Source organism: Petromyzon marinus, chromosome 3 (genome assembly GCF_048934315.1).
Source record: "Petromyzon marinus isolate PM22_M1 ecotype Great Lakes invasive population chromosome 3, UKy_Petmar_22M1.pri1.0, whole genome shotgun sequence".
Lineage (NCBI taxonomy): Eukaryota > Metazoa > Chordata > Hyperoartia > Petromyzontiformes > Petromyzontidae > Petromyzon > Petromyzon marinus.
Window position 1 is genome coordinate 18,360,320 of NC_133669.1, and position 22,839 is coordinate 18,383,158.

Genomic DNA, 22,839 nt, shown 5'->3' on the forward strand with positions numbered 1-22,839 from the left:
TAAACATCAGCTCTGGGCGCGGTACTGCCCTACGTCACCCCCCCCCCCCCCCCCGTGTGTGCTGTGCCGACATTAATTACAAGGTCGCACTCGTTGCACACAAAGTGCTCACCACGAATGAACGACAATACCTTGCTGATCAAGGAGCATAAACCATCACGCCAACTCCGGTCAGCCTTGCTTCTGGCCAACCATCGAACAAAGATGGTCACCGTCTGGAGCGCTCTTCCTTCATTGAATGGAACATTCATTTCTTTGGGAATGCTTTTTGTAATAAGAGGGGTTTTTTTCCAATTTTTTTCTGGCAACAAAAATGAAACTTCTTTTTTTACGAGGATTCATGTCTGCATTAACCACAATGCTTGCAGTCAAAATGCAAACAAAAGGCGTCATCTGGTCTTGGACCAATTGAGACCAGGCTCTAAAGAAAGCTGTCTCTGGTGTGGACCAATCAGATTCAAGGACAATGCATATATTATCAAAGTGTGTTTTGTTTGCATTTTGACTGCAAGTATTGTGGTTAATGCAGTAACAAGAATCCTCGTAAAAAAAGGTTTCAGTTTTGTTGCCAAAAAAAAGGGGGAAAAACCACTATTATTATATTTTGGTCCAGTGATGTAAATGCTTTTTGTGTTTAATTTGTTGTCCTTCCCCCCACACCTCCGATGAGCGTGGTCGCCTGCGTGCGGTGCCAAAGAAGTTTGACATTTACATGCGTGTGCATACGTACAATAGGGCGCTCACCAACAGCGCTTGCCCCAAAGGTCCGTTTAAAAAGGCTTTTTTTGTCTTTTGCAGAGAAGTGCCCCGTGGACAACGCGAATCTCACGGTCGTGGTGAACAACATTGCTGTGGCCGAGCAGATCGGGGAGCTCTTCATCCACTGCAAGTTCGGGTGCCACGTGGCGGCGGGGGGCGGCGGTGGCGTGGGGGTCGCGGGGAAGCTGGGCTCGTGGGAGGTCGACCCCCGCGGCTGTCCCTTCACCATCCGCATCAGCGCTCGCAAGCAAGTCGCCCCGCGCTGTCGCCCCGCACTACACAGAGCACTACCCAGCGCTACGTGTTTGTGCACATGTACCTGCATGTGCGCACGTGTGTGCGCGTGCACGTGCCTGCGCGTGCACGTGCCTGCGCGTGCGTGCGCACGTGTGTGTGTGTGTGTGCGTTTGTGCCGGGAGCATGTGCGGGGAGCCGCAGTGTAGCGGTTTGCGCGCTGCGCTACAAACCCGGCGTCGAGAGTTAGATTCCCGCTCGCAGCCAACACCAGTAACGATTATCTTAGCCAGTCATGGGCCTCTGCTCGGTCGACTCGGCCTCCAAATGAGTACCTGGTGTGGTGTGTAAACATCGCTACTGGGGAGACAAAGGCGGCCGGGCGTGGTGCTGGCCACGCAGCCCCTCGTGTGCCGTGCCGGCCTTCATAGGCGCTCGCTAACAGCACTTGCCCCAACGGTCTTGTTAAAGCTATAGGGGGGTGATCTTGGTCTTTGTCTGTGTTTTTTTGCAGGGAGCACGAGGAGAGCTGTGACTACCGCCCCGTGCACTGCCCCAACAACCCGAGCTGCCCCCCGCTGCTCAAGGTCAACCTGGCAGTGCACCTCAAGGAGTGCGAGCACATTAAGTGTGTGCACGCCAAGTACGGGTACGCCCAGCGCCGGCGGACATCAGCAGCAGCAGCAGCATCAGCATCATTAGCAGCAGTATCATCATTTGCTACAGCATCGTCACCATTTCTATCATCTCCCGTAGCAGTATCCGCAACAGCATCATCATAATTTATCAGCAGCAGCAGCTGCAGCGTTGTAATAATCAGCGGCAGCTGCATTATGCTTTCGCCAGCAGCAGCAGCAGCTCATGCGAATGTATAAAAACTAAAATGTTATTAATACTGACAGTGGTGTGTCCCCCCCTGCCACCACCCCTCTCAGAGTTTTGCCCACTTCCCCCACCCCCCTGTTTAAACTCGCCAATGGGTGCAGGGGTGAGCGAAAAATAACGTGTGTAAAACGAATTGACGAGAAAGAGTGTAAAAAAAATAAGATTATTAAAAAAAAGTTTTTATTTTATTAAAAACACGAAAACAGCCGACAGACGTGAACATAATAGCACTTTTATTGGGGTTAAGACCGTTTAAAAAATAGCCAATTCCTCTGGGAGTGACCATAGCCCTTCCTCCTCACCGTTTAACGGGAAATGCTATACAACGCACCACCGCATACTCTTCTTGCATTTGATTGAACCATTATGGTGCTGATTATACATTTTACCCTCGTGTAGTAGTCGTACGTTTTCATGTTTATTGTTTAGTTTTGCGGGCGCGGTGCTGGCCACCCACACCCTCGGGCGCCGTGCCTGCCTTCATTGGTGCTCGCTCACGGCACTTGCCCCCACAACCTGTTACAGGCTACACAGGGGATCTTCGTCTTGTGTGTGCTGTGTTAAAACCCAGCATGGTGGCACAACAGTGGGGAGCACAGGTGGTGCATCTGCCAGCCATCTCCGCCAAGTCAACCCCAAAACACACTGGGTCTGTCCCGTGACCTCCTGCCAGCATCGAGCCTTTGACACACGAGCGCTGCGGTGACGTCGCCATCACATATCGCCGAAAATCCGGACGCCGTGGTGGCGAGATGTTAACTCCCTTGCCTGGCGCACAGGAGCTCGTGGGTTTTATCCCGACCCTGACGCCTGCTGCTGTATATTTTGGAGTTTGCGTGGTCGCGTGGATTTTTCTCCGGTGTCCTCCGGTTTTTCCCTCCGCATTTAGAATGAACACCATGCGTTTAGAGTATTTGGCTGCTGAAATAAATAAAAACCACGTGATGATGAGCACTTCGTTGAGCTCTAATTTGTGGTAGCCGGGTCGCTTCTGAAAAAGAGCTGTGTAGCTCAGTGGGCCTTGCCTGGTGTAAAAAAAAGGATACCGTTGACGTCGTGCGTCCATCCTTGCGTGCGTGCGTGCGTGCGTGCGTGCGTCCGTGACCCCAGGTGCCCGTTTGCGGGCAACCAGGAGGCGTTTGCTCTGCACCTGCCCTCCTGCCGCTTCGAGGGGCTCAAGGAGTTCCTGCAGCAGACGGAGGATCGCTTCCACGAGCTGCAGCTGTCGCTCACGCAGAAGGACCAGGAGATCGGCTTCCTGCGCAGCATGCTGGGCAAGCTGTCGGAGCGCCTCGACCAGCACGAGAAGAGCGTCGAGCTGAAGTTCGGTAACGACCGCAGTGGCGCGCGGCACGCGCGAACGGCGCGCAGTCGGATTCGGAATATTGATTTGCGCCGGAGGAATCCGATGAGCTGTGAAGCCCCCTTTCGCAGATGTCCAGTAGTGAGCATGGGCACGCGTGCACAGCCCTCGCAGGCACGCACAGCTCGCATGGGCGAAACTCAAAGACTAAGATCCCCCTTATAGCCTTAACAGACTGTGTTCGCGAGCACCTATGAAGGCCGGCAAGGTCCATGCCAGGGTAGGTGGCCAACACCACGCCCGGCCGCATTTGTCTTCCTAGCGGCGATGTTCGCAGATCGCCGGTTCAGAACATCATCACCGGTGTTGGCCGTGAGAGGGAATTGAACTCGGGTTGCCGGGTACACGCACGGGAAACACGCGCAACAGCTTGCACAGGCGTGCAGGTAGTCACAGGCATGCACAGTTCACACGGACACGCACGGCTCACACCGGCACGCAGAGTTCACACGAGCGTGTGGACACTCACAGGCACGCAGAGTCCACACGAGCGTGTGGACACTCACAGACACGACCCTCGCAGTTGGAGGCGGTTAGAGGGGTTGAGGTGGGCTAGCAGACCGGCAAAGGGCCGGGTGCACGTATGGTGTGGCGCGGCTTGGTGGTGGTGCTGGGGCTGATGTGGCGGTGCCGTGGGTGTGACCGTGCCTGCAGATGTGCTCGACGAGAACCAGAGCAAGCTGAGCGAGGACCTCATGGAGTTCCGGAGAGACACCTCCATGCTGAGCGTGAGTGGCGCTCGCAACTGCACAGCCGCGCATTTGACCGGGGCAGTAGCCACGCGATAGCCGCGCTACTTCAACTGCGTGACGACACGTAGAACCTCGGCAGCCGCGCGGCAACCACGCTGCAACCACGCCTCCACGTTCGGCAGCAGTGTGGAGCTTACGAAGCCATGGCCATGGCACCTTCGCCAAATGCCTTTGTCCTACAAGTGTGTGCTAATTGTTTGGTGGCGCTGCCACTGCTGCTGCTGCTGCGTTGGCAGTGATAAGGACCAAGCACATCTATAACCAACATTCATCACATTCGCCAAGAACACTGTTGCCTTAAAAAGTATGATATAAGAGCCGACTTTTATTATCCGTGCGACAACATCAACATTAATTCAACGGCACCGGAGATTAATTTGGCTGCACGACACGCAAACTACAATTCATTCAACTTCCCCTTAACGCTCCTGCCACCACCTACCCACCCTGCCCCCCCCATATACCCCTTGCCCACCCCCCGCCGCGATCTCTCGAGCGTGAGAACGCTGTGAAGTCACAACGTCGCCCTCTCCCTCCGCAGGACGAGCTCTCGCACATCAACGCGCGGCTCAACATGGGGGTCCTGGGATGTAAGTAGCCCCTCCCCCTCCCCCCACTACCGCCCTCTGCCACCCCCACCCCACTCAACCCTGCTCGGCCCCACCCACTCAGCCACTGTGGCACGATGCTGACGATGTGATAAAGGGGGGGGGGGGGGGCCCGGCCAGCGATGATGATGAGGACGAAGAAGAGGAGGGGGGGAAGAGGAGGTGCGGGGCTGCCCGGTGTTTCCTGTCGTGAGCTCAGCGCTTCCCGTCCGGTGCAATGGCAGGAAGTGGAGCCCAGCTGTGGCGGTGCTGACGCACGGACTTCTCACACTAGCTCCTCACGCTGGCTTCTCACACTAGCTCCTCACGCTGGCTCCTCACTTCTCACACTAGCTCCTCACGCACGGACTTCTCACACTAGCTCCTCACGCTGGCTTCTCACACTAGCTCCTCACGCTGGCTCCTCACTTCTCACACTAGCTCCTCACGCACGGACTTCTCACACTAGCTCCTCACGCTGGCTTCTCACACTAGCTCCTCACGCTGGCTCCTCACTTCTCACACTAGCTCCTCACGCACGGACTTCTCACACTAGCTCCTCACGCACGGACTTCTCACACTAGCTCCTCACACTAGCTCCTCACGCTGGCTCCTCACGCTGGCTCCTCACGCACGGACTTCTCACACTAGCTCCTCACGCTGGCTCCTCACACTAGCTCCTCACACTAGCTCCTCACGCTGGCTCCTCACGCTGGCTCCTCACGCTGGCTCCTCACGCTGGCTTCTCACACTAGCTCCTCACGCTGGCTCCTCACACTAGCTCCTCACGCTGGCTCCTCACGCTGGCTCCTCACGCTGGCTCCTCACGCTGGCTCCTCACGCTGGCTCCTCACGCTGGCTCCTCACGCTGGCTCCTCACGCTGGCTCCTCACGCTGGCTCCTCACGCTGGCTCCTCACGCACGGACTTCTCACACTGGCTCCTCACGCTGGCTCCTCACGCTGGCTCCTCACGCTGGCTCCTCACGCTGGCTCCTCACGCTGGCTCCTCACGCTGGCTCCTCACGCTGGCTCCTCACGCTGGCTCCTCACGCTGGCTCCTCACGCTGGCTCCTCACGCTGGCTCCTCACGCTGGCTCCTCACGCTGGCTCCTCACGCTGGCTCCTCACGCTGGCTCCTCACGCTGGCTCCTCACGCTAGCCTCGCTCGTAGCCGGCACGGCAGCAGGGGGTGGGTTGGGTCCACGGGACAGTCTGGTGCCTGCCATAGGAATGCGGAATTGCCACCGTTGGCTCCGTGGCCATCTGTGTTTGAGCAGGGAAAAGACCAGACTGTTTTTTTTTTAGAAATGCAGACGGGGCTGTCGGTGATTAATGAGATTGCCGGGGTATCAATCAGCCACTGATTGCTCACCGCGAGAGTGGGCACCGAATGATTCCCACACCTATGATGCATGCATCAAAACACCTTGTGTGTGAGCAGAGGTTGTTCGTCAAACATGGAAACGGTCAATATCCTTTACAGTGTAATTCCAGGTGAGAGCCCTTTAATACCTAGGCCTATATAAGCTATCAATTATATTATTTTGACTAGGTAATTCCCACTGAGCTATACAGCTCTTTTTATAGAAGCGACCTGGCCACAAATGGTAGCCCAATTAGGTAGCTTATCACGTGGAAATTTAGAGCAGCCAAATACTCAACAAATGTTGATTCTAAACGTGGAGGGAAAACCTGGAGGACCCGGAGAAAAATCCACACGACCACGGGGAGATAAAGAACATGCAAACTCCAAATTCTACAGGTGTCAGGGTCGGGAATGAACCCACGGCTTCCTGCATACCAGACAAAGTAGATAACATCTTGCCACCGCGGCGCCCATATTGTTCATCACGGCTTGGCTCTGCCTCGAAGACTGAGCAATGGGCACAAAGCCTCCACCGTTTAACTTGATCCCGCTCTGATGACGGTCCCAGCCATGCTGGGGTTTTCCCATCGTGAGCTGAGCCTGAATCAAGCCACGGGTGAGCCGTCGTTTGTACGTCTCTGAAAGCAAGTGATCGGCTCAGGCCTGAGCTGAGGCGGTGACTGAGAATATGGCCGGGCCCGAGTGCCTCTGGCAGGTGAAACCTGGGTGGTGGCGTTGATGCCAACGTGACATCACGGCGGTTGTGTAACGCTTCGCATGCCTGCACCGCCCCCACCCCCCCCCCCTCGTAGCATACGACCCGCAGCAGATTTTCAAGTGCAAGGGCACGTTTGTGGGCCACCAGGGCCCCGTGTGGTGCCTGTGCGTCTACCCCACCGGAGATCTCCTCTTCAGCGGCTCCTCCGACAAAACCATCAAGGCAGGCTGCGCCACGCGCCGCCCTCACCGGCCGGCTCGTGCCATCTCGCCAGCAGCAGCACCACCACTGCCAAAACAACCGGCAGTAGTGCCACCAGTTTCTGGCAACTCGCCGCAACCAACACCACCGCTCTCACCACCGGTCGTATTACAACTACCGGCACCGCCAGCACAACCATTAGCAGTGCCGCCAGCAGCACCAGCAGCAACGACATCGCAGCACCTCTGGCACCACCAGTTCCTGCCATCCCACTGCAAGCAATACCACCACTACCACCACCACCACCTGCCATCTCACGACCACCAGTGCCATCAACACAACAGCCACTATCCTTGAACACCTGTGAGATGTGGGAGTCTGAGAGATGTTTGTTCTTGGTTGTCGCAGCTGTTATTGCTAATAATGCTGCCGATGATATTCATGCTGTTGGGCAGGTGTGGGATACGTGCACCAACTACAAGTGTCAGAAAACCCTGGAGGGGCATGACGGTATCGTGCTGGCGCTGTGCATACAGGGGTGAGTGGTGGTGGTGGTGGCGGTGGTAGTAGTGGTTGTGGCCACCACGAGGTGAATACTGGACTATTGAGACACCTCTTGCCCATTGAAATTCCACTGGCCCATTAAGACGCTACTGGCCCATTGAGATTCCACTAGCCCATTGAAACGCCACTGGCCTATTGAGATTTGACTGGCCAATTGAAACGCCATCTGCCTATTGAGACGCCACCGGCCCATTGAGACACCACCGGATCATTCATATGCGACTGGCCCATTGAGATTCCAATGGCCTATTTGAGATTCACTTGGCCAAACACACACACGGGCAGAGAAACACAACACCACACGCACTGCAGCACACTCGCATACATATACCAACAAAGATAAGAACCCCCGTTCAGCCTTAACACACTGTTGGGGCAAGTGCTGTTAGCGAGCACCTATGAAGGCCGGCACGCCACACGAGCGGGTGGGTGACCAACACCACGCCCGGCCGCCTTCAAGTGGTGATGTTTACACACCGCACCAGGTACTCGTTTTAGGCTGAGTCGACCTAGGGGAGGCCCAGGACCGGTTCTGATAATTGTCCCACACTCAACAACATCAAGCACCAATCACACTCACACACACACAAACATGCTGCAGTGACAGCACACGCACTTGACGAACGCCGGCGCGTCTGGTTGTGTGTAAAACAAATTTATAATAAATGTATTCCTATTTTTATATCTTTCCAGGAACAAGCTCTACAGCGGATCGGCAGACTGCACGATAATCGTGAGTGATCGCCGAGGTGGTAACATTTCGTTTCAGCTTTTCTCCTCTCCCTTCTAAAGCGAAGGGGATATTTAACCAGACCTGGTGTGCGCGCGAGTGCTTGTGCGCGTGTTTTGCGTGTTTGTTGCGTCTATGTGTGTGTAGTGTAGCTCGCGAACAGCACTTGCCCCAACAATCTGTTAAGGCTATACGGGGAATCTTTGTCTTTGTAGTTTAGTGGTTAGCGCCCAGGGGCTACGAAACCGACGACCCGAGTTCGATTGCCGCTCACGGCCAACACCAGTAATGATTACTCGAACCGGTTCTGGGCCTCCCCGCAGTCGCCTCGGCCTAAAATGAGTGCCTGGTGCGGTGTGTAAACATCACCACTGGGGAGGTGAGGCAACCGGCGCGTGGTGCTTGCCACATCACCGCCTCGTGTACCGTGTCAGCCATCACAGGTGCTCGCTAACAGCAGTTGCGTTTCAAGACGCTGCTTTACGTATACAAATTGTATTGTAGTTTTGATTTAAAGCTTTCGTGACTGCAGTAATTCATATTCTTAGTTTTTTCGGTAAAGTCACGTTGTTATTTTGTTGTTTCTCTTCAACGTGACTTTACCGAAAAAACTAAGAATATGTATTGTAGTTGTCTGTGTAGCGTGTGTGCGTGAACTCGTGTGCGCATGTGTGCATGTTTGTGTTTGTATGCACATGCGTGCCTACGTGCATGCGTGTGTACTTGCGTGTGCCTGCGCTTGTGGGGAACGGGAGTGTCATAGTTAGAACTCTGCGCGACGAACCCTGCGACCCGAGTTCGATTTCCACTCGCGGCCAACATGAATGATGATTATCTGAACCGGTCCTGGGCCTCCCCTAGATCGACTCGGCTTCAAATGAGTCACCTTGTGCAGTGTGTAAAAAATCACCACTCGGGAGACAAAGGCGGCCGGGCGTGCTGCTGGCCACATCACCCGTTCGTGTGCCGTTCCGGCCTTCGTAGGTGCTCGCTAACAGAACTTGCCCCAACAGTCTCCTCAGGCTATACGGGGGATATATGTCTTTGTTTTATATGTGTGTATGTGTGTGTGTGTGTATGCGCGCCTACATGCACTTGCGTGTGCGTGCGCATGTACATTCGTGCGTACGTGTGTGTGTGTGCGTGAAGGTGTGGGACATTCCGACGCTGCAGAACGTGAACACGATCCGCGCGCACGACAACCCTGTGTGCACCCTCGTGGCCTCGGCCAGCCTCCTCTTCACCGGCTCGCTCAAGGCCATCAAGGCGAGGAGCCTGCCCCCTCCACCCCTGTCGCTCCGCCACTCCGCCCCTCTACCACCCATGCCGCCCGCACCACCTGCACCGACGGCTGTGCCCGCTGTACCGACGGCTGTCCCCGCTGTACCGACGGTTGTGCCCGCTGTACCGACGGCTGTCCCCGCTGTACCGATGTTCCCAATGAGCAGCTGTCTCAGGCTGTGCTGTGCCGGTGGTGGTGCAGGTGTGGGACATGGTGGGCACGGAGCTGAAGCTTAAGAAGGAGCTGACAGGGCTGAACCACTGGGTGCGGGCGCTGGTGGCCTCGCAGCACTACCTTTACAGTGGCTCCTACCAGACCATCAAGGTGGATTCACATAACAAAGACAAAGATTACATTATGAGACCTCCTTTGCCAGAAACAAGATATAGGAATAGGTTTTACCCTTTTAAAAATTTAAGGACAGTGCATATTATTATCAGAGTTGTCTTTTTTGTTTGCATTTTGACTGCTTGTGTTGTGGTTATTGCAAACATGATGCCTTGAATAAAGGTGTCAGTTTTTGTGCCAGTTAAAAGGGTAAAACCTATTCCTAAAGACAAAGATCCCCCGTATAGCCTTAACACACTTTTGAGGCAAGTGCTGTTAGCGAGCACCTATGAAGGCTGGCACAGCGCATGATGGGGTGGTTGGCCAGCGTAACGCCTGGCCACCCTTTTCTCCCCAGTGGCGATGTTTACACACCGCATCAGGTACTCATTTGAGGCTGAGTCGACCTAGGTGGAAGTCCCGGACCTGGTCTTAGCCATGAGCGGGAATCGAACTCGGGTCCACGGGTTTGTAGCGCACCGCAATGACCGCTGCACTACCACACACACATAGACGTACGCAACAACAATAACAGCCGGCGTTCGACACGAAGCGACGGTGATGTCACCACAGTGCCTGTGCCAGATTAGGTGAACTTTAGGGCCACGTGTAGTGTTGAAGGCTCGCTGTCAAGAGATATGCGGGTCAAGACACATGTACATGCACACACATGAACATGAACACACATGGACATGCACACACATATACATGCACACATATGGTACACTTGTGTATGCATGCCTGCTCATCGTCACGACTATTCTGTAGTTGACGCAGATTGAGTGTGGTGTGTGTGTGTGTATGCTGGTGCTCATTAACAGCACTTCCCTCAACAGTCTGTCAAGGCTATATGGGGGATCTTTGTCTGTATGCTGTTGATGCTCACAACGAACGCCAGGTGGCTAAAACGCAGCAGGTTGGCAAAAAGGCTGAGCACGGGTGATGCATCTTCCAGTCATCTCGGTCGGTCAACCCATGGCACCTGGGTCTGTCCCGTGGCCTCCCGTCACTGAGTCTTCGGTACTTCAAATGGCCTCGAAGTGCACCTAGCCTTGCACAAGCACTTTGGTGTGATGTCGGTAAGAAGTGCCGTAGGGGTTAAGAGCACTGCGCAACTAACCCGGTGACCTGAGGTTGACCCCCGGCCACGGCTCGCGTCGGTGGCAATTATAAGAACCGAACTCCTGGTCTTCTCTTCGGACGACTTGGCCTTAATTCAGCACCTGGTGCAATGTGCGGCATCAGCATCGGGGAGACAAAGGCGGCTGGCGGGGCGGTGCTGGTCACTGCACGCCCCTCCTCGTTCAGCCGTGGCGTCCTTCAGAGGTGCCCGCCCGATGGCACGCTCCCCAGCAGCCTGTGGGGGTACACCGGGGATCTGTGCCTCTGCGTCTTTTCGGTTGCAGATCTGGGACATGCGCTCGCTGGAGTGCGTGCACGTCCTGCAGACGTCCGGGGGCAGCGTCTACTCCATCGCCGTTACAAACCACCACATCGTGTGCGGCACCTACGAGAACCTCATACACGTACGGGCGCGCACGCACACTCGCGCGCACACACAAGACATTAACAGACTGTTGCGGCAAGTGCTGTTAGCGAGCACCTATGAAGGCCGGCACGGCACGCGAGGGGGTGGGTGGCCGGCACCACGCCCGGCCGCCCTCGTCTCCGCAGTGGCGACGTTTCCACATCGCACCAGGTACTCATTTAAGGCTGAGTTGACGTAGGGGAGGCTGATGACCGGTTCCGATAATCGTCACTGGTGTTGGGCGTGGGCGGGAATTGAACTCGGGGCGCCCGGTTCATAGCACACACACTTACTCACGTACACACGTGTACACACGCGTGTGCACGCTCACGTATCACATTCACACTCGCACGCATACACGAACAGCTGGGCGATCTTGTCACAAGCCCGGGCTGTCACAAGCCAGCGAGCGCTCCTGTAGTCATCCCACCCGACTTTGGGAGGTCACATGTGCCCAGCGATGCAGAGGTTCACGGTTCCAACTTGGCGGGCCGCCCCGGTTATTCACGCGTGTTTGATAACCATAAAATACAACGTGCCGTCCGCTTCACAGTGGACACTAAAGATCCCCTGTTGTGATTCGAAACGAGTAGTCCATATTTGTGCCAGCATAATGTTCCAAATTTGATCAATTTATTAATTTTATTACCCCCCCCCCCCCCCCCCCCTGCAAATTACTCAACTGCAGGAACGCACAGCATCATCGCCACCGACTGTGAAACTATTGCATACTGTGCCTGCGAAACACAGCTGCGTCTTACTTCATATTAGCCTTCCGCTCTCAGAATTATTGCGTGAATACCCAATTATCATTATTATCTCATGCACGATGCGCGCTTTCCCATTTAAGTGATAGATGTTACCGCTCGACGCCGGTGTGGCGTCCTTATCCACACGGCGTCTCCAGATGGCGAATCGCGTCAGGCCGCCCCATCAATCCTGAACGCAAACCCCGTGAAGCTCGCGCTTCCACGCCCTTCAACCCCTCCCCCCATTCACCGCCCCCCCCCCCCCCCCCATGGCACGCGACCCCGGCCACCAGACGCCCGTCACAACAAACGTCCCCCCAACCTCACACTTCTCACCGCGCCCACCCGCTCCCTCCCACCCCACCCCCCTATTGTGCATCTTATCAAAGCTCCCATCCCCCTAAATCGGAGCAATCTCCCCGCCCTCTCCTCCTCCTCCTCCTCGTCACTCCCCTCTTCTTCCCCGCTCATCCCTCTCCACCCACGCGCCGTCGTCGCGTTTCATCCGCCAACTCGCCAAGATCGAGCCGCCACACCCCGTGGGCACAGCGCGGGCAGCAGCGTGCAGCAGCGTGCAGCAGCGTGCGGCAGTGTGCAGCAGCGTGGCATCGTGCAGCATCGTGCAGCAGCGTGCAGCAGAGTGCAGCAGCGTGCAGCAGTGTGCAGCAGCGTGCAGCAGCGTGCGGCAGCGTGCAGCAGCGTGCAGCAGAGTGCAGCAGAGTGCAGCAGCGTGGCAGTGTGCAGCGGTGTGCAGCAGCGTGGCAGTGTGCAGCAGCGTGCAGCAGCGTGGCAGTGTGCAGCAGCGTGCAGCAGCGTGCCGGGTCACCAAACCCGCACGCTCCGTCGCGTCTCGTGCGCGTTGTGTGCCACCGCGGCGTGTTTCATCATCGCTACCCACGGTCTCTTTCCACTGCTGGATGAAGGCCCTCCCCGTGCGGACGCCCACCTGGCACGGTCCGCGGGGTGTGCGTGTGCTCGTGCGGTGTGTACTGTGCGCGCACGTGGCGCTGTGTGTGTGCGTGTGTGCGCGTGTAATGGGTGGCGTGTGCGGTGGTGTGGTGTGTGACATGTGGGGAGGGGTGGCACAGTGGGTTCGATTACCGGTGTCGGCCTCCCAACTCCAGTGACGATTAAATTCACCGTTCCTGGGCCTACCCGAAGGTTGACTCGGCCTCAAATGAGTCACCTGGTGCGGTGTGTAAACATCGTCACTGGGGGAGACAAAGGCGGCCGGGCGTGGTCCTGGCCACCCACCCCCCTCGCGTGCCGCGCCGGCCTTCGTAGTTGCTCGCGAACAGCGCTTGCCCCAACAGTCTGTTAAAGACTACTCGGGGGGATCGTCGTCCTTGTCTGTGTGTAACCGTGCGGCGTGTGTGCTGGCTCAGGTGTGGGACATTGAGTCGAAGGAGCAGGTGCGCACGTTGACGGGGCACGTGGGCACTGTGTACGCCCTCGCCGTCATCTCCACGCCCGACCAGACCAAAGTGTTCAGCGCCTCCTACGACCGCTCACTCCGGGTGACCACCGCTCGCACCGCACGCACCGCACGCACCGCACGCACCGCACGCACCGCTCAACTCGCCGCGCGCCCCACCGCACACACCGAGCGCTGTACACTGCACGCCACTCGCTGCGTGCTGAAAAGGTGTGCACCACACGCTGCACTACGCATGTAAAAACACCGCACGCTGCACTACGCATGTAAAAACACCGCACGCTGCACTACGCATGTAAAAACACCGCACGCTGCACTACGCAAGTAAAAACACGGCACGCTGCACTACGCATGTAAAAACACCGCACGCTGCACTACGCATGTAAAAACACCGCACGCTGCACTACGCAAGTAAAAACACGGCACGCTGCACTACGCATGTAAAAACACCGCACGCTGCACTACGCATGTAAAAACACCGCACGCTGCACTACGCATGTAAAAACACCGCACGCTGCACTACGCATGTAAAAACACCGCACGCTGCACTACGCATGTAAAAACACCGCACGCTGCACTACGCGTGTAAAAACACCGCACGCTGCACTACGCATGTAAAAACACCGCACACTGCACTACGCATGTAAAAACACCGCACGCTGCACTACGCATGTAAAAACACCGCACGCTGCACTACGCATGTAAAAACACTGCACACTGCACTACGCATGTAAAAACACTGCACACTGCACTGCGCATGTAAAAACACGGCACGCTGCACTACGCATGTAAAAAAACTGCACACTGCACTACGCATGTAAAAACACCACACGCTGCACTACGCATGTAAAAACACCGCACGCTGCACTACGCATGTAAAAACACCGCACGCTGCACTACGCATGTAAAAACACCGCACGCTGCACTACGCATGTAAAAACACCGCACGCTGCACTACGCATGTAAAAACACTGCACGCTGCACTACGCATGTAAAAACACCACACACTACGCATGTAAAAACACCGCACACTGCACCACGCATGTAAAAACACCGCACGCTGCACTACGCATGTAAAAACACCGCACACTGCACTACGCATGTAAAAACACCGCACGCTGCACTACGCATGTAAAAACACCGCACGCTGCACTACGCATGTAAAAACACCGCACGCTGCACTACGCATGTAAAAACACCGCACGCTGCACTACGCATGTAAAAACACCGCACGCTGCACTACGCATGTAAAAGCACCGCACGCTGCACTACGCATGTAAAAACACCGCACGCTGCACTACGCATGTAAAAACACCGCACGCTGCACTACGCATGTAAAAACACCGCACGCTGCACTACGCATGTAAAAACACCGCACGCTGCACTACGCATGTAAAAACACCGCACGCTGCACTACGCATGTAAAAACACCGCACGCTGCACTACGCATGTAAAAACACCGCACACTGCACTACGCATGTAAAAACACCGCACGCTGCACTACGCATGTAAAAACACTGCACACTGCACTACGCATGTAAAAACACCGCACGCTGCACTACGCATGTAAAAACACCGCACGCTGCACTACGCATGTAAAAACACCGCACGCTGCACTACGCATGTAAAAACACCGCACGCTGCACTACGCATGTAAAAACACCGCACGCTGCACTATGCATGTAAAAACACCGCACGCTGCACTATGCATGTAAAAACACCGCACGCTGCACCACGCATGTAAAAACACCGCACGCTGCACTACGCATGTAAAAACACCGCACGCTGCACTACGCATGTAAAAACACCGCACGCTGCACTACGCATGTAAAAACACCGCACGCTGCACTACGCATGTAAAAACACCGCACACTGCACTACGCATGTAAAAACACCGCACGCTGCACCACGCACTTCAGACACCGCAAGCCGTGCGCTGCACGCTGCACGCTACACGCCGCAGGCTTTTGAACTCGCGAGTTACTTTCGCGTGTGTGTGCGCGTGTGCGCGCATGGCGTGCCCGTGCACGTGCGCGTGACGTGCGCGTGATGACACGTGGCAGGTGTGGAGCATGGACAACATGATCTGCACGCAGACGCTCCTGCGCCACCAGGGCAGCGTGACGGCGCTCGCCGTCTCGCGCGGGCGCCTCTTCTCGGGCGCCGTCGACAGCACCGTCAAGGTTCGGCTCCCGCTCGAAGCCGCGCGCCGCTCTCTGATCCCGTCGCTCTCTCATCCCGTCGCTCTCTCATCCCGTCGCTCTCTCATCGCGCCGCTCTCTCATCCCGCCGCTCTCTCATCCCGCCGCTCTCTCATCCCGTCGCTCTCTCATCCCGTCGCTCTCTCATCCCGTCGCTCTCTCATCCCGCCGCTCTCTCATCCCGTCGCTCTCTCATCCCGTCGCTCTCTCATCCCGTCGCTCTCTCATCCCGTCGCTCTCTCATCCCGCCGCTCTCTCATCCCGTCGCTCTCTCATCCCGTCGCTCTCTCATCCCGTCGCTCTCTCATCCCGCCGCTCTCTCATCCCGTCGCTCTCTCATCCCGCCGCTCTCTCATCACGTCGCTCTCTCATCCCGTCGCTCTCTCATCCCGTCGCTCTCTCATCCCGCCGCTCTCTCATCCCGTCGCTCTCTCATCCCGCCGCTCTCTCATCGCGCCGCTCTCTCATCCCGTCGCTCTCTCATCCCGTCGCTCTCTCATCCCGTCGCTCTCTCATCCCGTCGCTCTCTCATCCCGTCGCTCTCTCATCCCGTCGCTCTCTCATCCCGTCGCTCTCTCATCCCGTCGCTCTCTCATCCCGCCGCTCTCTCATCACGTCGCTCTCTCATCCCGTCGCTCTCTCATCCCGCCGCTCTCTCATCACGTCGCTCTCTCATCCCGCCGCTCTCTCATCCCGCCGCTCTCTCATCCCGTCGCTCTCTCATCCCGCCGCTCTCTCATCCCGCCGCTCTCTCATCCCGTCGCTCTCTCATCCCGTCGCTCTCTCATCCCGCCGCTCTCTCATCCCGCCGCTCTCTCATCCCGCCGCTCTCTCATCCCGCCGCTCTCTCATCCCGCCGCTCTCTCATCCCGTCGCCCTCTCAATAGTTAGTGAGGCTTCGCGAACTGCACCTCCCCCGCTCGGCTTGAGCGGGGGAGGTGCGGGGTGAAGGATTAGTTTTATCTTTTATTTTATTTTTCCAGGTAAGGCCCACTGAGCTGTATAGCTCTTTTTCAGAAGTGACCTGGCTGTCACAAGTGATAGCTCAACGAAGTGGCTGATCACATACTCTGAAACACATGTTGATTCGGACAAAAATGTACGTGAGCACAGGGAGAACATGGAAACTCCAAATATGCACACGTCAGGGTCGGGTTCGAACCCACGACCTCCTGTGTACCAGGCGAGGGAGTTAACATCTTGAGAGTTTTGCTGAGGTTGAGGGATTAAGTCGAGTGCTAGAGTCAGCATGGGGCGTGTTAGGGTGAGGATCTGGATCAAGGCTACCTTCCACTCTCCGCCTAACAGAATCAGCAACTTTATTTATCCTGATTAAATCCGACGAGCTACGAAGCTCTTTTTCACGCTACCCCTCTCTCTCTTTCTCCCCCTCTATCCGTGCTTTCCTGATGCAGGTTTGGACATCGTAACTGCTCCATCGCGCAGAGCACCGGATCCACGGCGGGCACCACCACGCCTCCGCTCACCGGCCCCCCCACCTCCCTGCAACTCGCGTTAAACCCTTGGGGGGTGGGGGGGGGCCCTTGCCCCCCGCCCCCCCCCTCCTCACATGAAACGCGCCCGTCCCCAGCACGGCGACGGGACCACCGCCCTGCGGGGCCGACGCGTCCGGCACCGGTGACTTTCACCGACCGACGGTGGCGCTCCGAGCTCGGAGACGCACGCAAAGCCAGCGCTGGGGCCCGGCGGCGTGGGCGATCGCTGGCGAGTGGATTGTGGGGTGGTGGTGGTGGTGGCGGGGGGGAGTGGCACAGGGGCAGGGGAACGGAGCCTGCTTCCCCCCCGGCTCCTGCCGAGGAAGAAACCACGGCGGGGTGGACGACAGCTGCAGAGGCAGCGGGCGGACGCGCACGGTGTGAATCGTGGCGCGGTATCGCGCGCCGGCGCCGTGATGACACGGCGATCTTTGTGACGCTGGGAGCAGCGCCGGTGCGACGACGGCAGCGGCTGCTCGTGCCGTTAGCAAGGGGTCGCTCGCCGCCGTGACCTCGGCTGGGGGGTGTGTCGCAATCTCTCGCCACTGCACAGCGCCACGGCCGAGGTTCAACGCGGCGGTTCACTCTGCGGTAGTGGTGGTGGTGGTGGGAGAAACGGTTTGTGTACACATGTACAGTTAGCGGTTGTATAACAACAACAACAACAGCCGCCATTCGCCACTAAGTGGCGGCGACGTCACCACGGTGCCTGTGCCAGGCCAGGTGCACTGAGGCCGTCGCATGAAGTGTCGAAGGCTCGCTGCTGCCAGGAGGTCACGGGACAGACCCAGGTGCCATGGGTTGACTGACTGAGACGACTGACAGATGCACCAGCTGTGCACCACGTAGAGGGGACAGTTAGTGGTTGTATATATATACATACACACCCATACTCTCTAGAGACTTGCTGGCTGACGTTTGCCAACAGTACAACTGTAGAGAGTATATATATGCGCGTGTGAAATTGAAAACTGTACGATAGTTTTGAAATACGCTTAGCGCCTGTGCTGTGCTGCGATTGACCAATCATTAATCGCCGGGATTATGCGGAGAAGGAAGCGATGCAAATTGTACAGAGTTGACGTCGCTGACTTTTGTAACTTGAAGGTGACTTGCCACAACACCGTGGCTTAATCGGTCGCATTTTAAAATGTATGTCACGCTGCTGTTAACACAACCTAGATGCTGAGATGCGTCGCCATCCGTTTTTAACAGACACCTCGTTCACGCGCGGTTCAGAATGAATCGCCTCCTGTTGTACGTATATTGTGCTTCTTTCGCACCCACACGTCGCGAACCGTGCTCATCGGAGGTTACGGGGAAAGAACAACAAACTAAACGTAAAAAAACCTGTAAAAAAAATGAGTTTTCAATCTAGATTTCAAAGTGCATAGTTCCAGACGTCCACAGCAAGCACGCGATGCAGTCACCGTCTTTGATCAATGGCGAGGCAAAAGCCGCCGCGCGGTTGACCGGAGTTCTTGTGAGGGTTTATGCTGCTTGACGAGATCAGCAAGGTATTGTGATTAATTTGTGGCAAGCACTTGAGTGCGACCTTAGAATGTATTCGTTCAGCAATGTAATGAGTTGTGGGGGGGGGGGGGGGGGGGGGGTGGAGTGTGGTGGGAGGGGGGCAAGGGATTGGGGTTCCAGTTTGGAGGAGGTTGGGGAAAATGCGGGAGAGAAGATGGACGTGAGGGGGGGGGGGGCGGTGGAGAATTGAGTGTCTGAGGTAGGAGGTGTAGCCTGGGTGGGAGAGGAGGTGGAGGCTCATTGAAGATGTGGACGGGGTGGAGGAGGGCACGGCGGAGTCTCGGCCAGCTCCTCAATCGCCACGTGCCGGCACTTTACAGGCGGCTGGGGGTCACGGTAACCGCCGTAGGCACCGCGGCTCCCTCAGGGAGCGCGGCAGCTTGGCGAGATTCCACCGAGAGAAGCCATCGAGACTCGGCCCAGCCCTTCGGACGCGCTTCGCGTACGGGGCCAGATTCAGTGGCTATCCAGCGTGCAGGCCGTGCAGCTGCACAGAGGCCTGTGGGTCGGACCAGATGAGGCCTCGAGTTATGAAGACGGGAAGGCAGAGATTAGACATCTGGGAAGGGAGTTGGTGAGCCCCGGGGGTAGGGTGGTGGGAGGGGGGGGGGTCAGGGGGTCAGGGGGTGTGGGTTGAGTGATTGGGGGTCCATCCGCACCTATTAGCACGGTTGGCTACGTATGGTGTGAAAAAAGTTCAACATGCATTTCATTCCTAGCATCAGGGCCCATGCCAACTGCGCAATGCCACTGTTCGTATTTGTGTGTCGTCCGACACGGTTTAAGCCAAAGCTCCGTGGGACAAGTAGCAACCACTTTGGCAACTTTTCCGCCAAAATCCTGGCGAGAAACTGCCGATTTCCCCCACTGCGAGGATTGTGTGCGGGGAGATTTTGGAAGCGGCTGAGCGGCGGCGGCGCCGCGCACGCAGCTCCGACGAGCACAGCGCCGCGACCCGCGCGCGGCAGCCTCAATAAAGTCGCCGTGCGCACACCGCGATGCGTCCGTCTCGTGCGTGTGCTGCGCGTCGGCCTCACCACCGTCGCCCTCCGCGGTCCTTCAAGCCGGTGCCAATTCGCGGAAAGTCAACGGTCGCTCGCTTGTACGCACGGTGAGATTTTTTTCGCACCGTACGCGGCAGCCAACCGTGCTCATCGGAGGTGCGGTCGAAGGACGGCACAGGAAAAGCAGTTCTGAATAAATGAGTTCTCAGCGTTGCGCTTTGGAGAAAACCCATTCCTGATGTAGGAATGTGTTTGTTGCCAAGCGCCGGCTTGGGGCCACCAAGGGAGGCGAATGTCCTCGGGAGAAGCTGGGAGACTCTGGAGGGGGCAATGAGAGATAAACCACTGCCAAGTGTATGCGACTGGTTGATCGGGCTGGCATAGAGGAGGAACGTTGCACAAAGGGAGATGTATGCGTGTACGTTGAACTTCCTTCGCACCGTACGTCGCCAACCGTGCTAATCGAAGGTGCGGCAGGGGGAAGGACAAACTAAAAAAACTTCAATCAAGATGATTAAAAGGTGCATATAGCTCCAGTGACTTCATAATGTCGGACATCTTGAGTCTATGGGCAGTATTGAGTCTATGGGTAATGTTAGTCCGAGGGACCCATCCCCGTAGATTCCCATTTAGACCCACACTCGTAGAGACCCATACTCATAGAAACCCACATAGGCGTGAATGTTCAATCTCCGTCGCCACGCACGCAGCCAGAGGGCCATCGATTGTGCTGCACTGCCCCCTGCCGACAACAAATTGGAACTAATCCACTGTCAATCGAGTAAAAAAACACTCAAGGTTTGAGTTGCCACCTGTCCAGCCTTTGACGCGGACATCCTGGGAATTCGCAGCACACCTGAGTTCGGGTGGCTCGAATCCATTACTGCCGAGAAGTTTATTGCCGCACTACTTGTACTGCTGGATGCTTTAATATGGCTAGGCCAGGCGTCGGCAACCGAAATAACAAGAAGAGCCATTTCGAATTTGGTAAAAAAAAAACACCACCCTTCAATATTTCAAGAGCCGCAATGCCACGTGAATAACGTCACGAATCCGTCCTTAAAACGCCGCATTCGGCCCCGGAGTCCCAGGTGGCCGACCCCTGGGGCTGGACGGAGCGAGAAATATGTCCGGGTTTGAACTCAAATTATAACACTAAACTATTTATTTTACCAGGTAAGGCCCACTGAGCTTTTTATATATAGCTCTTTCAGAAGCAACCTGGCCGCAAATGATCGTCCAATTAAGTGGCTTATGTGGAAATGTATCGCAGCCAAATACTCTTAAGCGCATGTGTCTAAATGTGGATGGAAAAACCGGAGGATAGGGAGACAAATCCACTCCATCACGGGAGAGAGACGTGCGAACTCGAAATATACAACAGGCGTCAGGGGTCGGGATCGAACCCACGAGCCTCCTGTATACCAGGCGAGGTAGTTAACATCCCCTAGCCACCGTGATGATGATGATGATGACAGAGAGAGACACGCAAACTCCACATACAGCAGCAGGTGGCAGTGTCGGGATCGAACCCACGAGCCTCCTGTATACCAGGCGAGGTAGTTAACATCCCCTAGCCACCGTGATGATGATGATGACAGAGAGAGACACGCAAACTCCACATACAGCAGCAGGTGTCAGTGTCGGGATCGAACCCACGAGCCTCCTGTATACCAGGCGAGGCAGTTAACGTCTCCTAGCCACCGCGGCGCCCAAATGGAAAAAGGTGACAACCGGCCTCGTGTTTCCCCACTGCTCACTGAGAAGTGGAGCTCCACCGCCACGTGTTTACGCCCTTTGGATCTTTGGATGGTCCCCGTCTTGCAACGAATCGCATCGGCTCGGTGACAATCTGCTGGGTTAACAAAAAATAGAACTTTTGAATCAACAATAAAGCATGCGTTCCTTTCCACCCCGTGAAACAACGCCATTCGTTCTCGGGGGGGAAAGGAAAGGACGTTCCACGCATACGCATGGCGTTGGCAGGGCGCCCGCGGTGGCGAGATGTTAACTACCTCGCCTGGTATACACGAGGTTTGTGGGTTCGATTCTCGACCCTGATGCCTGCTGCTATATATTTGGAGTTCGCGTGTTCTCTGTCTCTCCGTGTTCGCGTGGATTTTTTTTTTCTCCGGGGGCCTCCGGTTTTTAGAATCAACATCAAGCGTTTGGATGATTTGGCCGCTATGCATTTCCACGTGGTGATAAGCCACTTAATTGGGCCATTATTTGTGACCAGGTGGGAGAAGAAAAAAAACCACAGCACAGTGGGCCTCACCTGGTAAAATAAAATAAAATAGTTTCTAGGTTTATTTTACATTTATTTTAAAACTTCCCAACACGCGTTTGTTCTCGTTAAATATTCAATGAACAGTACTGAAGACGATGAGCAGCTGTCGGGTTTAAAAAGGCGATTGCGTCTCCCTGCTTCGATTAACCAACCAACCCACCCATCCACCCATCCATCCATCCACCAACCCACCCACCCATCCACCCACCCATCCACCCACCAACCCACCCATCCACCCACCCATCCACCCACCCTTACACCCACCCACCCATCCACCCACCCATCCACCCATCCACCCATCCACCCACCCACCCATCCACCCATCCACCCACCCATCCACCCATCCACCCACCCATCCACCCACCCACCGACAACAAACCGGGAAAGTTGTGAGCCAACGTTGGTGTGCAAGGTACTCAACCAACCTACCAAGGTCGGGGCCCAACGTTGTGGCACGTTCACGGGGGGTTTGGCCAGTTTTTGTTGTTGTTCAGGTATAGACCACAATTAGCACAACTTTAATTTAAACAAAGTTTTGTCGCTTCACCTTTGGGGCCGTTTATAAATGACGTCACGCACCTGTTGGGGGGGGGGGGGTCAGATATTTGTGACGATATGTGACGGGAAGGGGGGGCTGAGTAATGTGACGTCACATCAAAATTCGCAACTCTAAATAAATATAGACAACACGTTCTACTTAATTAGACTTTTGTAATACATTGTTTCTCCTACAACATCAGAGTGCAGCGGCACATTAAATAAGCACTACAATGACAATAGTTTAAAGCGATTTGAAGCATGTTTTATTAGGGGGGGGCAGAGCTTTGTGACGTC

The 22,839-nt window shown here is 55.9% G+C and overlaps 1 protein-coding gene across 2 annotated transcripts in view; it reads left to right on the plus strand.

Moving 5' to 3' along the window:
- Positions 1 to 18,367, plus strand: part of TRAF7 (TNF receptor associated factor 7) — a 37,062-nt gene extending 18,695 nt beyond the window's left edge. For both annotated transcript variants that reach the window (XM_076052047.1, XM_076052050.1), the window contains 14 exons: positions 799 to 1,010; positions 1,512 to 1,642; positions 2,989 to 3,206; positions 3,896 to 3,969; positions 4,535 to 4,583; positions 6,760 to 6,887; positions 7,322 to 7,404; positions 8,124 to 8,163; positions 9,310 to 9,426; positions 9,644 to 9,766; positions 11,176 to 11,295; positions 13,432 to 13,563; positions 15,545 to 15,664; positions 17,098 to 18,367. In XM_076052047.1, the coding sequence (XP_075908162.1) occupies positions 799 to 1,010; positions 1,512 to 1,642; positions 2,989 to 3,206; positions 3,896 to 3,969; positions 4,535 to 4,583; positions 6,760 to 6,887; positions 7,322 to 7,404; positions 8,124 to 8,163; positions 9,310 to 9,426; positions 9,644 to 9,766; positions 11,176 to 11,295; positions 13,432 to 13,563; positions 15,545 to 15,664; positions 17,098 to 17,112 (1,562 nt within the window). In that variant the 3' untranslated portion in view covers positions 17,113 to 18,367. The remainder of the gene's footprint in view (positions 1 to 798; positions 1,011 to 1,511; positions 1,643 to 2,988; positions 3,207 to 3,895; positions 3,970 to 4,534; positions 4,584 to 6,759; positions 6,888 to 7,321; positions 7,405 to 8,123; positions 8,164 to 9,309; positions 9,427 to 9,643; positions 9,767 to 11,175; positions 11,296 to 13,431; positions 13,564 to 15,544; positions 15,665 to 17,097) is intronic.
- The last annotated feature ends 4,472 nt before the right edge of the window (positions 18,368 to 22,839 follow it).